The following is a 15,500-nucleotide window of genomic DNA, read 5'->3' as shown; positions in this document are numbered from 1 at the left end:
AAAGCGGTGATGAAGTTGAAATTCTGTTTAAAAAAAAAGAGCCTACGTAAAAGTAACAAAAAAAAAAAGTTAAAAATAAAAAAAGAAATTTTTTTTTTTACTTAATTTATAGTTTGTTCATGAAACTTACCTGACAGATATATATATAGCTGTATTCTCCGAAGTCCGACAGAATTTTCAAAACTCGCGGCACACGCAGTGGGCGGCCAGGTGGTAGTACCCATTCCCGCCGCTGGGAGACGGATATCAGGAACCATTCCCATTTTCTATTCATATTTTTTCTGTCGCCGGTCGTAACACCTGTTTGCAGACCTCCGCCCAGGATTTTTGGATTTGACTCGTTCTAAGTATCTGGATTGACTTTTGGTTTTGACTCTGGATTGTTGGATTGGCATACGCGATAGTGGATGTTTTTGATTTGGATTGGCTTTTCTGTGAACGTGATGTCGGGATCAAGTTCAGTGAGCTTCAGAGTGTGTGTGAGGAGTGATTGCAAGGTGAGGCTACCGAATCATCGGTAGACCCCCACACAGTATGTATGGGTGTAGGGGGCATGTTTGTTTGTTGGATGATGATGCATTGAATGCAAAAGTTTGACTGATGATGGATGGAAGGTGTATGAGTCCTATCGGCGTTACGTTGGAGCGCTGATAGGATCAGGAGGTCTTCCTCCAAGAGCGGTTCTACGAAAGGTAAGGGAAGTAACATTTCTCCTATTTTAACACTAGTAGTATTGCATCACCTAATCCTGTGTTGTTGCCTGAGGGCCCTGGTTCTGTGTCTGGAGAAGGTAATGCCCTTTCTCTGATTCTAGAGTCGTTACGCACTCTAGAGTCCAAAGTGTTGGCCCTAGAAAACGGCTCAAGTAAAGTGTGTGATCGTGCCCCTAGTGTTGTGGAGGGGGCGTCAGATCGGCCCCATAATGCCTCTAGGCCTAGACCTCTGTCGGACTCCCAGAACTCAGGGAGTGGGGGCATGTCGAAAGCCGCAAGAGGGGTTACGGGGGTCCCCACCGATCTGGCGTCCTTCGGCAGGACCTGTTGCTAGTTCCCAGGCTGCCAAGGAGCGTGCTCAGGCTCGCATCCTTAAGGACTGTTTTTCGTCCTCCGAGGCGCCCTCCCCGCGCAAGGGGTGGAGAGCTCGGAGAGACTCGCGTCCATTGAAGGACTTTTCCGAGGGAGGACGCTTTACGTCCCCTCTCTTCGCTATCGTTGCGGTCTTCGCCTGCGTCGTATGACGCGTTTCCTCCACAGAAGAGAGGTAGGACGTCGTCCGAGGACGACGCTGAGAAGCGCTTCTCTCGCGCCTCGGAGAGGCAGGTTGCTGTACCTGTGAGAAGGAAGGAGGCGTCCCCTCGCCCCTCGTCTTCTCGCAGGCGCAGCTCTTCACCTCCTCTTGTTTCTTCGCCAACGAAGAGTATTCTTGTGTCTCTTCAAGACCAATTGTCGGCTTTAATGGCTCAGAAGACTCGCCCAGCAGCAGTTGAGCCTAAACGTAGGAAGGACGCTAGACTGCCTGTCAAGAGGACGAGGCAGTCCCCTTCTCCGTCTCCTCATTCGTCTCTGTCTCCGCTTGCTTCTCCTTCGGAGCTTCCTTGTTCTCGTTATACGGGTAGGAAGTCTCGTGGACAGGACGCTTTTCTTCCCTCTCGACGTCCTGATCAGCCCGCGCGTCAGGACGCCTTTGAGGACGCTCGGCAGGACGCCTCGGAGGACGCTTTTTTGAAGACGCTCGGCAGGACGCTTTTGAAGACGCTTCGCGGGATGTTTTGCTTGACGCTTTGCCTGTTGAGAAGGCTTTCGAGAGCGCCCAGAAGGACGCTTTGAAAGCGAAAGCTGGACGCTTGAGCGGAAAGCGTAAGGACGCTCCTCGAGAGCGAGTAAGAGTAGCCTCTCTTGACGCTCAGCGCGGTCAAGACGCTCTTCGTTCTTCGAGCTCTAACGGATCGACAGAAGGTCGGTCGCTTTGAAGAGGCTGATATTAGTCATCCTCGAAAGCCTTTGTTGAAGGCTAGGGACCCGTTGGGCGCACGCCCTCTCCAGAGGTTCAATCTCCTTTGCCTCTTCGGGAGGAAGGAGAGCTTAGTAGTCCGGCGGACTCAGTTGAGGAGGAACAGCCGTCAGTTTCGTCGGTGTCCGATTACAAGGTGCTGGTTCGACTGTTACGCTCTTCGTTTGGTGAGAAGTTCCAGCCTGCAGCTCCCAAGTCTCCACCCTCTCAGTTTTCGTCATCTAAGTCGTGCAAGGTTCCGGAGTTTGTGGAGATGAAAACTTCTTTGTCCACTAAGAGAGCGTTCAAGAAGTTGCAGGATTGGATGGAACGTCGGAAGGATCAGGGCAAGTCGACTTTCGCCCTTCCTCCTTCAAGACTCAGTGGGAAAGGCGGCATCTGGTATGAGACCCAAGGAGAAGTAGGAGTTAAGATCCCGTCGTCTTCCCAAGGGGACTTTGCTAGTCTGGTCGATGCACAGAAGAGGTCTCTTTTATCGACCGCTAAGATTTCGTGGACGCCAACGGAGATTGACCATCACATGAAAGGTCTGTAAGGACTCTGGAAGTCTTTAACTTTCTAGACTGGTGTTTGGGAGTCCTGGATCTTCAATCTAGGAGTCCTGACTCGTTGAGTCTGGGGGAGCTGTCCAATGTGTTATCCTGCATGGACAAGGCCGTCAGGGATGGTTCGGAAGAGTTAGTGTCTCATTTCGGCACTGCTTTTCTCAAGAAGAGAGCGCTTTTCTGCAATTTTACAGCTAGGTCTGTTTCTTCATCGCAGAAAGCGGAGCTTCTCTTTGCACCTCTTTCGAGCCATCTCTTCCCCCAGGCTATGGTAAAGGACCTGGCAGTGAGCCTACAAGAGAAGGCTACCCAGGACCTCTTGGCCCAGTCTTCAAGACGTCCCGCAGTCCCTACCACGTCGTCTTTTGGACGACCTCCTAGGAAGGTTAAACCCTTTCGTGGCGCTCCTCCCTCGAGAGCTGCTCCTCGAGGGAGAGGGCTTGCAAGAGGAAGAGGTTCCTTCAAACCAAACCTAAATCCTCTAAGTGAGAAGATAGTCCTTCAGATGCCGGTCGGAGCCAGGCTAAAGTTCTTTGCGGGGGCGTGGAGAGAGAGAGATACAGATGCGTGGTCCCTCAAGATAGTGGAACAGGGGTACAAGATCCCCTTTTTGGACCCTCCTCCTCTATCCACAACTCCCAGAGATCTTTCCCCGTCATACCAAGGGGAGAAACATCAGGTTCTTTTAGATCTTTTAGATCAAATGATCAAGAAAAGAGCGGTGGAGCAGGTCTTAGACCTGGGGTCACCAGGATATTACAACAGACTTTTCCTGGTACCAAAGCAGTCGTCGGGGTGGCGTCCAGTCTTGGACGTAAGCAGCCTGAATCTTTTTCATAGAAAAGAAAAAATTCAAGATGGAAACGCCTCAGTCGGTTCTAGGAGCCTTAAGACCGGGCGACTGGATGGTGTCCTTGGACCTACAGGACGCATACTTTCACGTGCCTATCCACCCTCTTTCAAGAAAGTTTCTGAGGTTTATGTTAAGGGACAAAGTTTGGCAATTCCGAGCCCTTTGTTTTGGTTTAAGCACGGCTCCGATGGTATTTACCATGCTCATGAAGAACGTAGCGAGATGGTTACATTCTGCAGGAATAAGAGTGTCCCTGTATCTCGACGATTGGCTTATCAGAGCATCGTCAGAAGAAAGGTGTCTGAAGGACCTTCACTTCACGTTAGCCTTGGCGAGGTCCCTGGGACTTCTGGTCAACCTCGAAAAGTCGCATCTGACCCCAACACAGTCCATCGTGTATCTGGGGATTCAGATGGATTCAGTGGCTTTTCGAGCGTTTCCGTCCCAGGAACGACAGCTGCAAGGCTTAGAGAGAGTTTCAGCCTTCCTGGGGAAGGAAGCTTGCTCGGCGAGGGAGTGGATGAGTCTGCTGGGGACCATTTCCTCGCTGGAAAAGTTTGTTTCCCTGGGAAGACTACACCTCAGGCCTCTCCAGTTTTTCTTAGCAGAAGAATGGAGAGTCAAAGAGGATCTGGATGCGACCTTTTTGATCACCAAATCGGTGAAGAACCATCTAAGATGGTGGTTAGATCCTCGGAAGTTTCGAGAGGGGTTGTCCCTAAAGCTTCTGAGCCCCGACCTAGTGTTGTTTTCCGACGCCTCGGTGTCGGGAGGGATGGGGAGCACACTAGGAGGGGAGGAAGTGTCAGGCACCTGGAGGGGGGAACAGGTGTCCTGGCACATCAATGTGAAGGAACTAGCGGCGGTTTTCCTGGCGCTACAGTTCTTCCAGCAAAAGGTTGCAGAGAAAGTGGTCCAAGTCAACTCGGACAACACCACAGCCCTTGCGTACCTAAAGAATCAGGGAGGTACACACTCCCGTCCTCTATTTTACTTAGCGAGGGAGATTCTGCTGTGGGCAGATGCGAGACGGATCAGGATCCTGACGAGATTTATCGCAGGAGTCCAGAACGTCAGAGCAGACCTTCTCAGCCGAACCAGGATCAGATCCTGCCGACGGAATGGACGTTGCACCAGGACGTCTGTCAAGAGCTCTGGAGACTGTGGGGGCGTCCGTTAGTCGACCTATTTGCAACGTCGAGAACGAAGAGGTTGCCTCTTTATTGCTCCCCTGTGTTGGATCCGGGAGCAGTCGCTATAGACGCTCTGCTCTGGGACTGGACGAACCTGGACTTGTATGCCTTCCCGCCATTCAAGATCATGGGGGAAGTAGTAAGGAAGTTCGCGGCATCGGAGGGGACGAGGTTGACCCTGATCGCCCGATGTGGCGCGAAGGAATGGTTCACGGAGGTAATGTCCTTCATCATAGACTTTCCGAGGACGTTGCCCTGGAGGAAAGATCTACTCAGACAGCCCCACTTCGCAAGATATCACCGAAACCTCTCCGCTCTGGGTCTGACTGCGTTCAGACTATCGAAAAGTTGGACCAGAGCGAGAGGTTTTTCTAAAGCAGCTGCGAAGGCGATCGCCAACGCAAGGAGGACTTCCTCGAGAGCTGTTTACCAGTCGAAGTGGGCTTCCTTCAGGGCATGGTGTAGAAAGGAGGGAATTTCCTCTTCCACTACCTCTGTGAGCCAGATAGCCGATTTCCTGCTATTTTTAAGAAATGTGCAGAAGCTGGCAGTCCCGACCATCAAGGGATATAAGAGTATGCTGTCAGCAGTCTTCCGACACAGAGGCCTAGACCTTACTGACAACAGAGATCTTCACGATCTCCTGAGATCATTTGAGACTTCCAAGATACCTCAGGCGAGGCCTCCTTCTTGGAACTTAGATTTAGTCCTTAGACTGTTGATGTCGAGTCCTTTCGAGCCTCTCCATGAAGCGTCTCTTAGGAACTTGACGAAGAAGGCTCTTTTCCTAACTGCTCTGGCGACGGCGAAGAGAGTTAGCGAAATTCAAGCCATTTGTAAGCGAGTGGGCTTCAAAGGTGACAATGCGGTCTGCTCTTTGAGTCCCACTTTCTTAGCAAAGAATGAAAACCCGTCTAACCCTTGGCCAAGGAGCTTTGAAATTAAGGGTATGACAAGCCTTGTGGGCCAAGAACCTGAGAGAGCCCTGTGCCCTGTCAGGGCTCTAAAGTTTTATGTCCACAAGACAAAGGAGGTACGAGGTCCCTCAGATAATCTGTGGTGTTCGGTTAAACGGCCCGATATACCATTATCCAAGAATGCTTTGGCGTTCTTTCTGAGGGACGTGATTAAGGAGGCTCATTCGTCTTACCAGAAGACCGATTTGAGCCTCTTGCGAGTGAAAGCTCACGAGGTCAGAGCTGTCGCAACCTCGCTTGCCTTCCAAAGGAACATGTCGATCAAGGACATCCTTGACGCCACCTTTTGGAGGAGCAATTCAGTATTCGCCTCACACTACTTGAGAGATGTGAGAACGATATACGAGGACTGTTGTTCTCTTGGGCCATACGTTTCTGCAGACACAGTCTTGGGGGCTGAAGGTAGCTCTCTCCCTATCCCTTAGTTAGGTTTAGGTTAGTTTTTAGTTGTTGTGTTCTTTGGTTGTGGTGAGTCTTTGGTGAAGACCTCCCATCTCTTAGCTTAGTGTTCAGGGGGTCTTGGATAGTTGGTCAGGTGGTGGTCAGTTGCTTCGTTGCCCTCATATGTATGGCTCTATGCTCTTGTCACGTTGAGGTCACGTCCCAGTTGACAGAGCATCCAGAGCGCACCAGCACTACAGGTCTCCACCTGGCTGGCAGCTCTGATTAAGCACAAGCAGGCTTAAGTGACAGTAATCACAGAGTCTACTTTGCTTAAAACAGGTGAGGAACCAAGGTGTACATCATCTACTTAATTTAAGTTTCCTACAAATCCTATTCTGTCTCTTCCCACCATCCGAAGGTGGGATTCAGCTATATATATATCTGTCAGGTAAGTTTCATGAACAAAATGTTATTGTTATAATACAATTAAGTTTGTTCATACTTACCTGGCAGATATATATAATTAAGTGCCCACCCACCTCCCCTCAGGAGACAGTCGGCATGATATAAAATATGAATAGAAAATGGGAATGGTTCCTGATATCCAGCCCTCCCAGCGGCGGGAATGGGTACTACCACCTGGCCGCCCACTGCGTGTGCCGCGAGTTTGAAAATTCCTGCTCGGACGTACGTTATCTGCCGTTTGTCCTCCTCCTCCTCTGCCGCCACTATCGGAGATAGCCTCACTCGAAAGGTAAGCTTCCACATTTTACGTTACAGTAATAATATTTCTTGTACACTAATATACACTTTATTTACAGGTTTTCGATTTTTATTCTTAATTTAGGTATTGAATGGTCCAAATTGTTGTAGTATTTCATTGTTTATAGGTCAATTTAGCTTTATTATGAAATTTAATGGGGTGTTTTTGGAGGGCTTGGAACGGATTAGCCATTTTACATGTAAAATGTGTTCCAAGATACGAAAAACTCATTATACGAAGGCTGCCTCGGAACGGATTAATTTCGTATCTCGAGGTACCACTGTAATTACAACCTCCTAGCTGGACCATTGCATCACATCTCTACAACTTCATGATTTTATTATGACGTGCAATATTTGCTACGATCACATCCCTTTACAGGTGTCATTCAGTACCCCATCTCTCCCTACCGTGAATGCCCTAACTGATTGCCCACCAGCTGTAAACTGGGATTTTAAAAACCAACAGGAAACCAGATACTCTAGGGTAACCACGGAAACCAGGGCGTGGTCAATAGTTCAATTGGCAGATGCCTTACTTTGTACTAACAGAAATTGTAGAAAAGACCACCACAGGAAATCTGAAAGAATTCTATTCGAACATAATTACCACAATGCTTGCCTCTGGCAGGGCTACCTTTAGATTTCATTAAGGTAACTCATAATATACCTGGATGGAATGACTTTGTTAAAGATCTGAGTGCATATTTATGAGAAATGTTTTTACTGTGAGGCAAAATGGTAGTCCGAGGGAAGGACACTGCATTACTAATGAGACAGACAAGAGAGCTCTTAAGCACTGCAGATTAAATGAAAAGCAACAAAGAGCCAATGCAATGTATAGAAATTTAGGATTGGTGATTATCCTCGTCTTTGGGGAAAGCTATCCATTCCATAAATCCCAAAACTAAAAAGCTATCATAGAGAGGAGGAGAAGCAGTCTGTGACGAGGCTATTTCAAGTATGTGGGGCTATCACTTCAGCAATGTCCTGAATTGCATAAATGATCAAGACTCCTGAAGGGATATAGATAACCTCCTTACTGATAACAGTCCATTTCATTTTGCAGATCATATTAGGCCAGGTAACATCAGTGATGCCATAAACAGCCTACCTAATAATAAATTGCCCAGCTGCAATAGTCTTCGCGCAGAAGCTTTCAAATTCTGCCATCCGACAGTTTACATTTTGCGAGCTGCCCTATTCAATGCGTGCATAATTCACCAGTTTGTTCCAGCTCCCCACTCTTAGTTCACTTGATATCATTAATCAAAAACATGCTAAAGGATGCAGCTGACCCTGGCAATTACTGGCATAATATGGAGTGTGTGTGTGTGTGTGTTTGTGTGTGTGTGTGTGTGATGATGATGATGATGATGTTGACAACAAGGCCTGAATGATTATCAATTTTGCTGCCTCCTTACCGCATCGAAGATACTAGAGTCAGTTCTTCTAGTTAGGATACTTGAGTCCGTTCTTCTAGTAAGGATACTTGAGTCAGTTCTTTTAGTGAGAAGATACTTGAGTCAGTTCTTCTAATGAGAAGATACTTGAGTCAGTTCTTCTAGTGAGACTTCTCCCCTTCCTACACACCACTGGCAACCAGTTCGGATTCAAAGCAAACCACTCGACCGACACCTGCATCTACATACTGAAAGAATTGCTGAACTATTACCTCTGTTTTCTTATGTTTTGTAGATGTGAGAAAAGCATTTGACTGAGTAAACAACCTGAAGCTGCATAAAAGAGGCACACCTCTATATTTACTTGTCTTTTTTTATATTGCTGGTTCTCCATACAGTAATTCTGTATCAAATGGGGTAACGTATTGTTGTACACCTTCGGCTCCCCAAACGGACTTCGTCAAGGGGTCATTCTCTCACTATACCTTTTTAATACGTACACAGATGCCCTGAATGTCAAACTGAACTCGCTCCCAATTGGATGCACTGTCAGTGTTATGCCGACGGTATGGTACTGATTTCCCCATCAGTGTAAGGTCTCCAACGACTCATCGACACATACTGCCAATATGCAGAGGAATTTGATATCCTGTACAACGAAACCAAGACCCAGTGTATGTCGCTGCTCCCGACATTGCTTAAGCATATTGCAGAACCACAAATTTTCCTCAGAAGTCATCAGCTGGAATTCGTGCACGAATTTCTGTATGAGTCACATTATCACGGACGACCTAAAGGATACGGCAGACATAGAACAGAGGCGTCGTAAACTATGTGCAACTGGCAACATAATTGCAACGAGGTTTGTTGCTGCTCTTCTGCTTGTATTGCTACAGTATCTGTGGGTGCTCCCTGTGGACAAACTACACCTGAGAGACCATGAGACGTATCACTGTAGTTCACAATGACATCTTGAGATGCCTCACAAACACTCCTCGCTACCACTCTGCCACATGGATGTTCACAGACAACCACCTGGACAATTTAAAAATCAATGCAAGGCAAAGAATGTCCAGTCAGATCATCTGACTGCAAAATAGCAGCAATTCACTCATTATTATTAATAGGGGTTAGTTTTTCCAGACCTCTGAGTCTCAAGTAGACTCTTCTCGGGCTACAATTCGCTCATACAAAGCATCCTAAGTAGTGAGGCAAAAGATTTAAATTGTGAGGTAGATGAAAAAATCAGGCATTTGTTCTCTAAATGGCTTAATCTCTTTATTTGCAGAGTGTCATCTGCAGAATCTGTCATTATTATTATATTGCTACGATTATTGTTATTACTGGTATTTTCATTTTTTCATTATTACTTTGATTATTATCAGTATATAGTTTTGCTACATTCAATTTTCGTACTCAAGCCTTCTGGGCCTGACTACTGTAAACACCTAAGGTCCCTAGCTAGAATTTAATTATAAACAATCTACTCTCTAATTGTTATAATCTTTAATGTTTTTTCTTAACTATTTTCAATATTATTATGGTTATTTCCACTATTTTGATTACCATCTTTTATACTATTTCAGTAAGTGTGGATATTGCTGATTTTTTTTATCATGTTATCTTGTGTATCTAGATTGTGTATGTTATTATCTATTCTTTGCATATCCCATGTATGTGACCTTGAGCTGAAAATGAAATTTATTATTATTTTATATAGAGTATTCTGTATTTTTCTTATCAAGGGTTTTCGGTGTTGCTCAAACCGGCAAGCAACGTGCCAAAGGGGATCGTCAAATCCGGTAGTCATTCTGGCTATTCTTTATTACTGCTTCTATTACTTCTATTACAATTTGTTCTCTCTCTCTCTCTCTCTCTCTCTCTCTCTCTCTCTCTCTCTCTAAACACACACACACATGCAGGTTTTAAAAAAAACAAAAGCAGCAGAATTTTAGGTTATTGCTGAAAATGAAAGCCAGAAAATTTTGAAGTGCCAGGAAACAAAACATTGAAAGGTTCCAGGTGCCAGGAAACATTGAAAGGTACCAGGCAATCAGAATTTGACAATTTCCTTTTAGAGTGGTTTAAGCTCCAACTTAGCGATGTTTATAGAGCAGGCCAGAACTTTGAAAAGGCCCTAAACTTAGCAAGTGACTGTGATTATTCATAAACTGTTACTTTCGATTAAACAGCAATATTTATGTGGAATGAACTGGCAAGACTTTGTTTCCATGTAGGTTTTTAAGGAGGATTTCTATCATCCAGCATTTTCTGTGATCAGACAGTGTTTGGTCCCAAAGTGCTGAATTTAAGAGGTTGGACTGTATTATCAGTAATTAATTCTGTACGAGTAGAGGTTTTCCCTCAATCTCATATGGGATGTAGGTATATACATGTAGATATGATAAAGATATACATATATATACAGGCAGTCCCTGGTTATTGGTGGGGGTTCCATTCTCAGCTGGGTGCTGATAAGCAAAAACCGCCATTAACTGAAACTTAGTGATTTATGGCGCCAAGTTTCGGTTGATGGGGCCCCTGTTAGTTATACTATTGTGCCATAACTATTATCAGCACCTTATGGCGCCGCTAACTGAAACTTGTCCTGTCATGGCGTCATGAATTGCCGATTTTGTGCTGCTAGACGAGCGCCATAAAATGGGATCACGATTAACTGAGTCTGCCAATAGCTTGGGACTGCCTGTTGATGTAGGTATTTAGTTCCTTGAGATCTAAAGTTTTCCTGAGAGTTTAGGAAATTTTTATTGTTGATCTGTTTGTGTGACAAAGAATGAAAACAGCAAGCCCTTCTCTTTAGATGACCATGTTATGTTCTGATTAAAATTTCTGTTTCTGTTTTGTGACTTGAAAATGCCTGTCATAGGATCATACACTTTATCATACACAATTTACAGTACTTGTCAGGTATCTAGAATCATTATGGAATGGTTAACAATTTATCCATACTAAGTAGTACACAATAGATTCATCCCTTTTCTATGTAACATTTATTGATTTGTGTTGTAAATGTATCATGATGCCTTTGATGTTATGTCTTTTCATTTTACTTGCATTTTTATTGGTCCCATAGGCATGCAAGAAAATATTTGAATTGCCATGATCCAGCTCATGTGCCTTCAGTACAGCGATGTATGGCATTGATAGCTTTTCCTGCTAGTACTGGTAAGTTATACTATTTGCATTTTTATTAATTTTCCACTTATTTATTAAGGATCATGTGTTTCATCCGTTAGTTATGTATTGTGTATGTAATCAGTGTAAAAGTAGCATATCAGACTGCTTGTACTCTTAGATACAAAGGGCCTTTGTGAGATTCTATCTCTCATTTTCCTGTGCTATATCTTCTATAAATTTTCACTGATCTCTAGCCTTCTTACAGTTCTAATCCAAGTAGTTTTGGGTTTTCTAACTTTTCTGGTACCCGCAGGAGCCAAGTTGATCCTATCACTTACTATTCTCCCAGGGGTTGTATGATGGACAGTCCAAGCCATATCTATCTCTCATTCATTATCTCATCTTTATATTATTATTATTGTTATGATCATTATATTATTATTATTATTATTATTATTATTATTATTATTTTATTAAAAGTAATGGCTACTTCAGCAGCATTACACTTCTCTATTTTCCGAATAGCGGCTTTTTCCGTGCTACTTAAACAGGCTAGTAGAGCGCCTATAGAGGTCATGATCAAATACAGTCTAAATTGGTGTATTTATTTGAATTTTACAGATTAACTATGATACCATATCATAGTTCATCTGTAAAATTCAGATATATACACCAATTTTGACTGTATTTGATTATGACCTCTATAGGCACTCTTCTAGCTTGTTTAAGTAGCACGGAAAAAGCCGCTATTCAGAAAATAGTGAAGAATCTCTACAAGAGTATCACTGCTGAAGTAGCCATTACTTTTAATAAAGTATGCTTGAGAGAGGGTCTGCTTCCTATTATTATTATTACTACGAAAAATGAAACCATAAACCACATAGCAAGCGAATGTCCGGCACTTGCACAAAACCAGTACAAAAAGAGGCATGATTCAGTGGCAAAAGCCCTCCACTGGAGCCTGTGTAAGGAACATCGGCTACCTTGCAGTAATAAGTGGTACGAGCACCAACCTGAAGGAGTGATAGAAAACGATCAAGCAAAGATCCTCTGGGACTATGGTATCAGAACAGATAGGGTGATACGTGCAAATAGACCAGACGTGACGTTGATTGACAAAATCAAGAAGAAAGTATCACTCATTGATGTCGCAATACCATGGGACACCAGAGTTGAATTGAAAGAGAGGGAAAAAATGGATAAGTATCAAGATCTGAAAATAGAAATAAGAAGGAAATGGGATATGCCAGTGGAAATTGAACCCATAATTATAGGAACACTAGGCACGATCCCAAGATCCCTGAAAAGGAATCTAGAAAAACTAGAGGCTGAAGTAGCTCCAGGACTCGTGCAGAAGAGTGTGATCCTAGAAACGGCGCGCACAGTAAGAAAAGTGATGGACTCCTAAGGAGGCAAGATGCAACCCGGAACTCCACACTATAAATACCACCCAGTCGAATTGGAGGACTGTGATAGAGCAAAAAAAATTATTATTATTATTATTATTTTTTTTTTTTTATCACAGTCCTCCAATTCGACTGGGTGGCATTTATAGTGTGGGGTTCCGGATTGCATCCTGCCTCCTTAGGAGTCCATCACTCTTCTTACTATGTGCGCTGTTTCTAGGATCACACTCTTCTGCATGAGTCCTGGAGCTACTTCAGCCTCTAGTTTTTCCAGATTCTTTTTCAGGGATCTTGGGATCGTGCCTAGTGTTCCTATGATTATGGGTACAATTTCCACTGGCATATCCCATATCCTTCTTATTTCTATTTTCAGGTCTTGATACTTATCCATTTTTTCCCTTTCTTTCTCTTCAACTCTGGTGTCCCATGGTATTGCAACATCAATGAGTGAGACTTTCTTCTTGATTTTTTCAATCAACGTCACGTCTGCTCTGTTTGCATGTATCACCCTATCTGTTCTGATACCATAGTCCTAGAGGATCTTTGCCTGATCGTTTTCTATCACTCCTTCAGGTTGGTGCTCGTACCACTTATTACTGTAAGGTAGCTGATGTTTCTTGCACAGGCTCCAGTGGAGGGCTTTTGCTACTGCATCATGCCTCTTTTTGTACTGGCTCTGTGCAAGTGCCGGACATTCGCTTGCTATGTGGTTTATGGTTTCATTTTTCGTATTGCACTTCCTACATATGGGAGGGATGTTATTTCCATCTATCGTTCTTTGGATATATCTGGTTCTTGTGCTGCTGTTATCATTCCTTCAGTTTCCTTCTTGAGCTCTCCCCTCTGTAACCATTGCCATGTGTCATTGCTGGCCAGTTCTTTAGTCTGTCTCATGTATTGTCAGTGCATTGGTTTGTTGTGCCATTCCTCTGTTCTGTTTGTCATTCTCCTGTCTCTGTATATTTCTGGGTCTTCGTCTACTTTTATCAGTCCTTCTTCCCATGCACTCTTGAGCTACTCGTCTTCACTGGTTTTCAGATTTTGCCCCAGTGCTCTGTTCTCGATGTTGACGCAGTCCTCTATGCTTAGTAGTCCTCTCCCTCCTTCCTTTTGTGTTATATATAGTCTGTCCATATTTGCTCTTGGGTGTAGTGCTTTGTGTATTGTCATATGTTTCCTAGTTGTTCATATACGGAACAAACCTTTGGTCTTAACATTAGGATTTACTAGTGCCAAGCTGGAAACCGGTAGAATTAAAATTACACTTTTGAGATCCAGGGACTATTGGCATCTATACCAGGTCACGGGGCATGTATACCCAGAATGCCCACGGCTACCTGTGACCCACCAGTTATTGTTTTTTTCTTACTGCCTTGAAAGATAAGAAACGTGTTACTGTCTATCTGATTTAAAGCCGGTTTTCAGTGTTGCCCGTTTTTATCCATTTCATTATTCATGTCTTATTACCTTTTCTTTCTCTGAGTGTGCTCAGTGTGAGTGAAAAGTGTATAAGTGGTATGATGGAGAATTTTGCCTCAACATCGGGATCGTCTGCCGTTTCGAAGAGGAGACAAAGGAAATGCCCAGGAGTCAGTGGCTTTCCATGTTCTAGGTTCCTAACTTCGGTGTCAATGGATCCTCATCCAACGTGTAGTATTGCAGGAAAACGTATGTACGATTACTAATCCATGTTCTGTTTGTCGCGGTTGGTCGGTGGAACAGTGGAAGAAGTTCTATGAGAAAAGCCAATACAAAAGGAAGGTGGTGACGCCATCTTTGGATGACCAAACCTTACCGGCTTCTTTTATATCGGCAATAAACCAGGCTGCTCCATATGTTTCTCCACCTGCTTTTGATTTGTCTCATACCCCTTCGGTTTCTCCTAGCGGTTCAGTATCGGAAACGTCAGGAGGGGCCTTGGGTAATTTTATGAATAATATGCACTCTCCTTTGTTCCCAGCAAGTAGAGGGGGAGATCCGCCATCTTTGTTCCAGGCTTCTGCTCCCCAAGTGCATAGGTTGGATGGTACGTGGGTCAGCGCTAGGCCTACCAGGCGTACCAAACCTTGGATGGTCTGCTTGCTCATTATATGGCGTCACGGTTCCAGCAGGGTCCGGCAGCGCTGAATGTTCCTCATCCCCTGGGCTTGCAATTTATGGGAATTAATGCCGCGGCTACGCCATCAAACTCGGTGTTTACAGCGATGCAGAACGTGGGAGGTAGTTTGGCAGCAAATGTGCGGTTGCCAGCAGAAACCTCTCAGTCTCTCCCTACGAGAGGGATGACATCACAACATAACGTCACACCGATATGGCAGCGTGATGACGTCACAGACTGCTTCTCGGCCTATTTCGCTGCACCCAGACGCTAATACGCCTTCTTACGTCAATGCAAACTGTAATGCAGAAATTACAGGATATAGAGAAGAGAATGAATAAGAGAGACAAAAAGAAAAAGTGTGATTCGCCTTCTTCGTCTTCTTCCTCTTGTTCGGCGTCATCGCTAAGTCCGATAACGTCAGGCGAGCGCCAGTCAAGCGTTAGAGGAGGATTCGGGAGTTCCTGGCGGATCCTCGGGCTAAGAGGAGAAGAATCAACTCTTCATCTTCAGACCAAGACTGTCATATCCAAGTCAGCAGGAAGGTCGGGAAGTCAGTGGCTATTAACCCTTAAACGCCGACTGGACGTATTTTACGTCGACATTTTTTGTCCTCTCGGGTGCCGACTGGACGTATTTTACGTCGACATACAAAAGTTTTTTTTTTTTTTTAAAATTCGCGGAAAAATACTTTTAGGCCTACCAGCCGAAAACTCTTAAATCACGCGCCT

General features: G+C 44.6%; 1 protein-coding gene across 1 annotated transcript in view; it reads left to right on the top strand.

The window, feature by feature from the left end:
* LOC135220856 (E3 ubiquitin-protein transferase MAEA-like) overlaps positions 1–15,500 on the top strand; it is a 213,275-nt gene that overhangs the window by 55,613 nt on the left and 142,162 nt on the right. Inside the window, 1 exon segment of the mRNA XM_064258420.1 lies at positions 11,222–11,313. Within this exon segment, the coding sequence (XP_064114490.1) occupies positions 11,222–11,313 (92 nt within the window).

The sequence above is a fragment of the Macrobrachium nipponense genome, chromosome 2 (assembly GCF_015104395.2).
Source record: "Macrobrachium nipponense isolate FS-2020 chromosome 2, ASM1510439v2, whole genome shotgun sequence".
Taxonomy (NCBI): domain Eukaryota; kingdom Metazoa; phylum Arthropoda; class Malacostraca; order Decapoda; family Palaemonidae; genus Macrobrachium; species Macrobrachium nipponense.
Note: the sequence above shows the minus strand (reverse complement) of the source record. Positions and strands in the feature narration are given on the sequence as shown.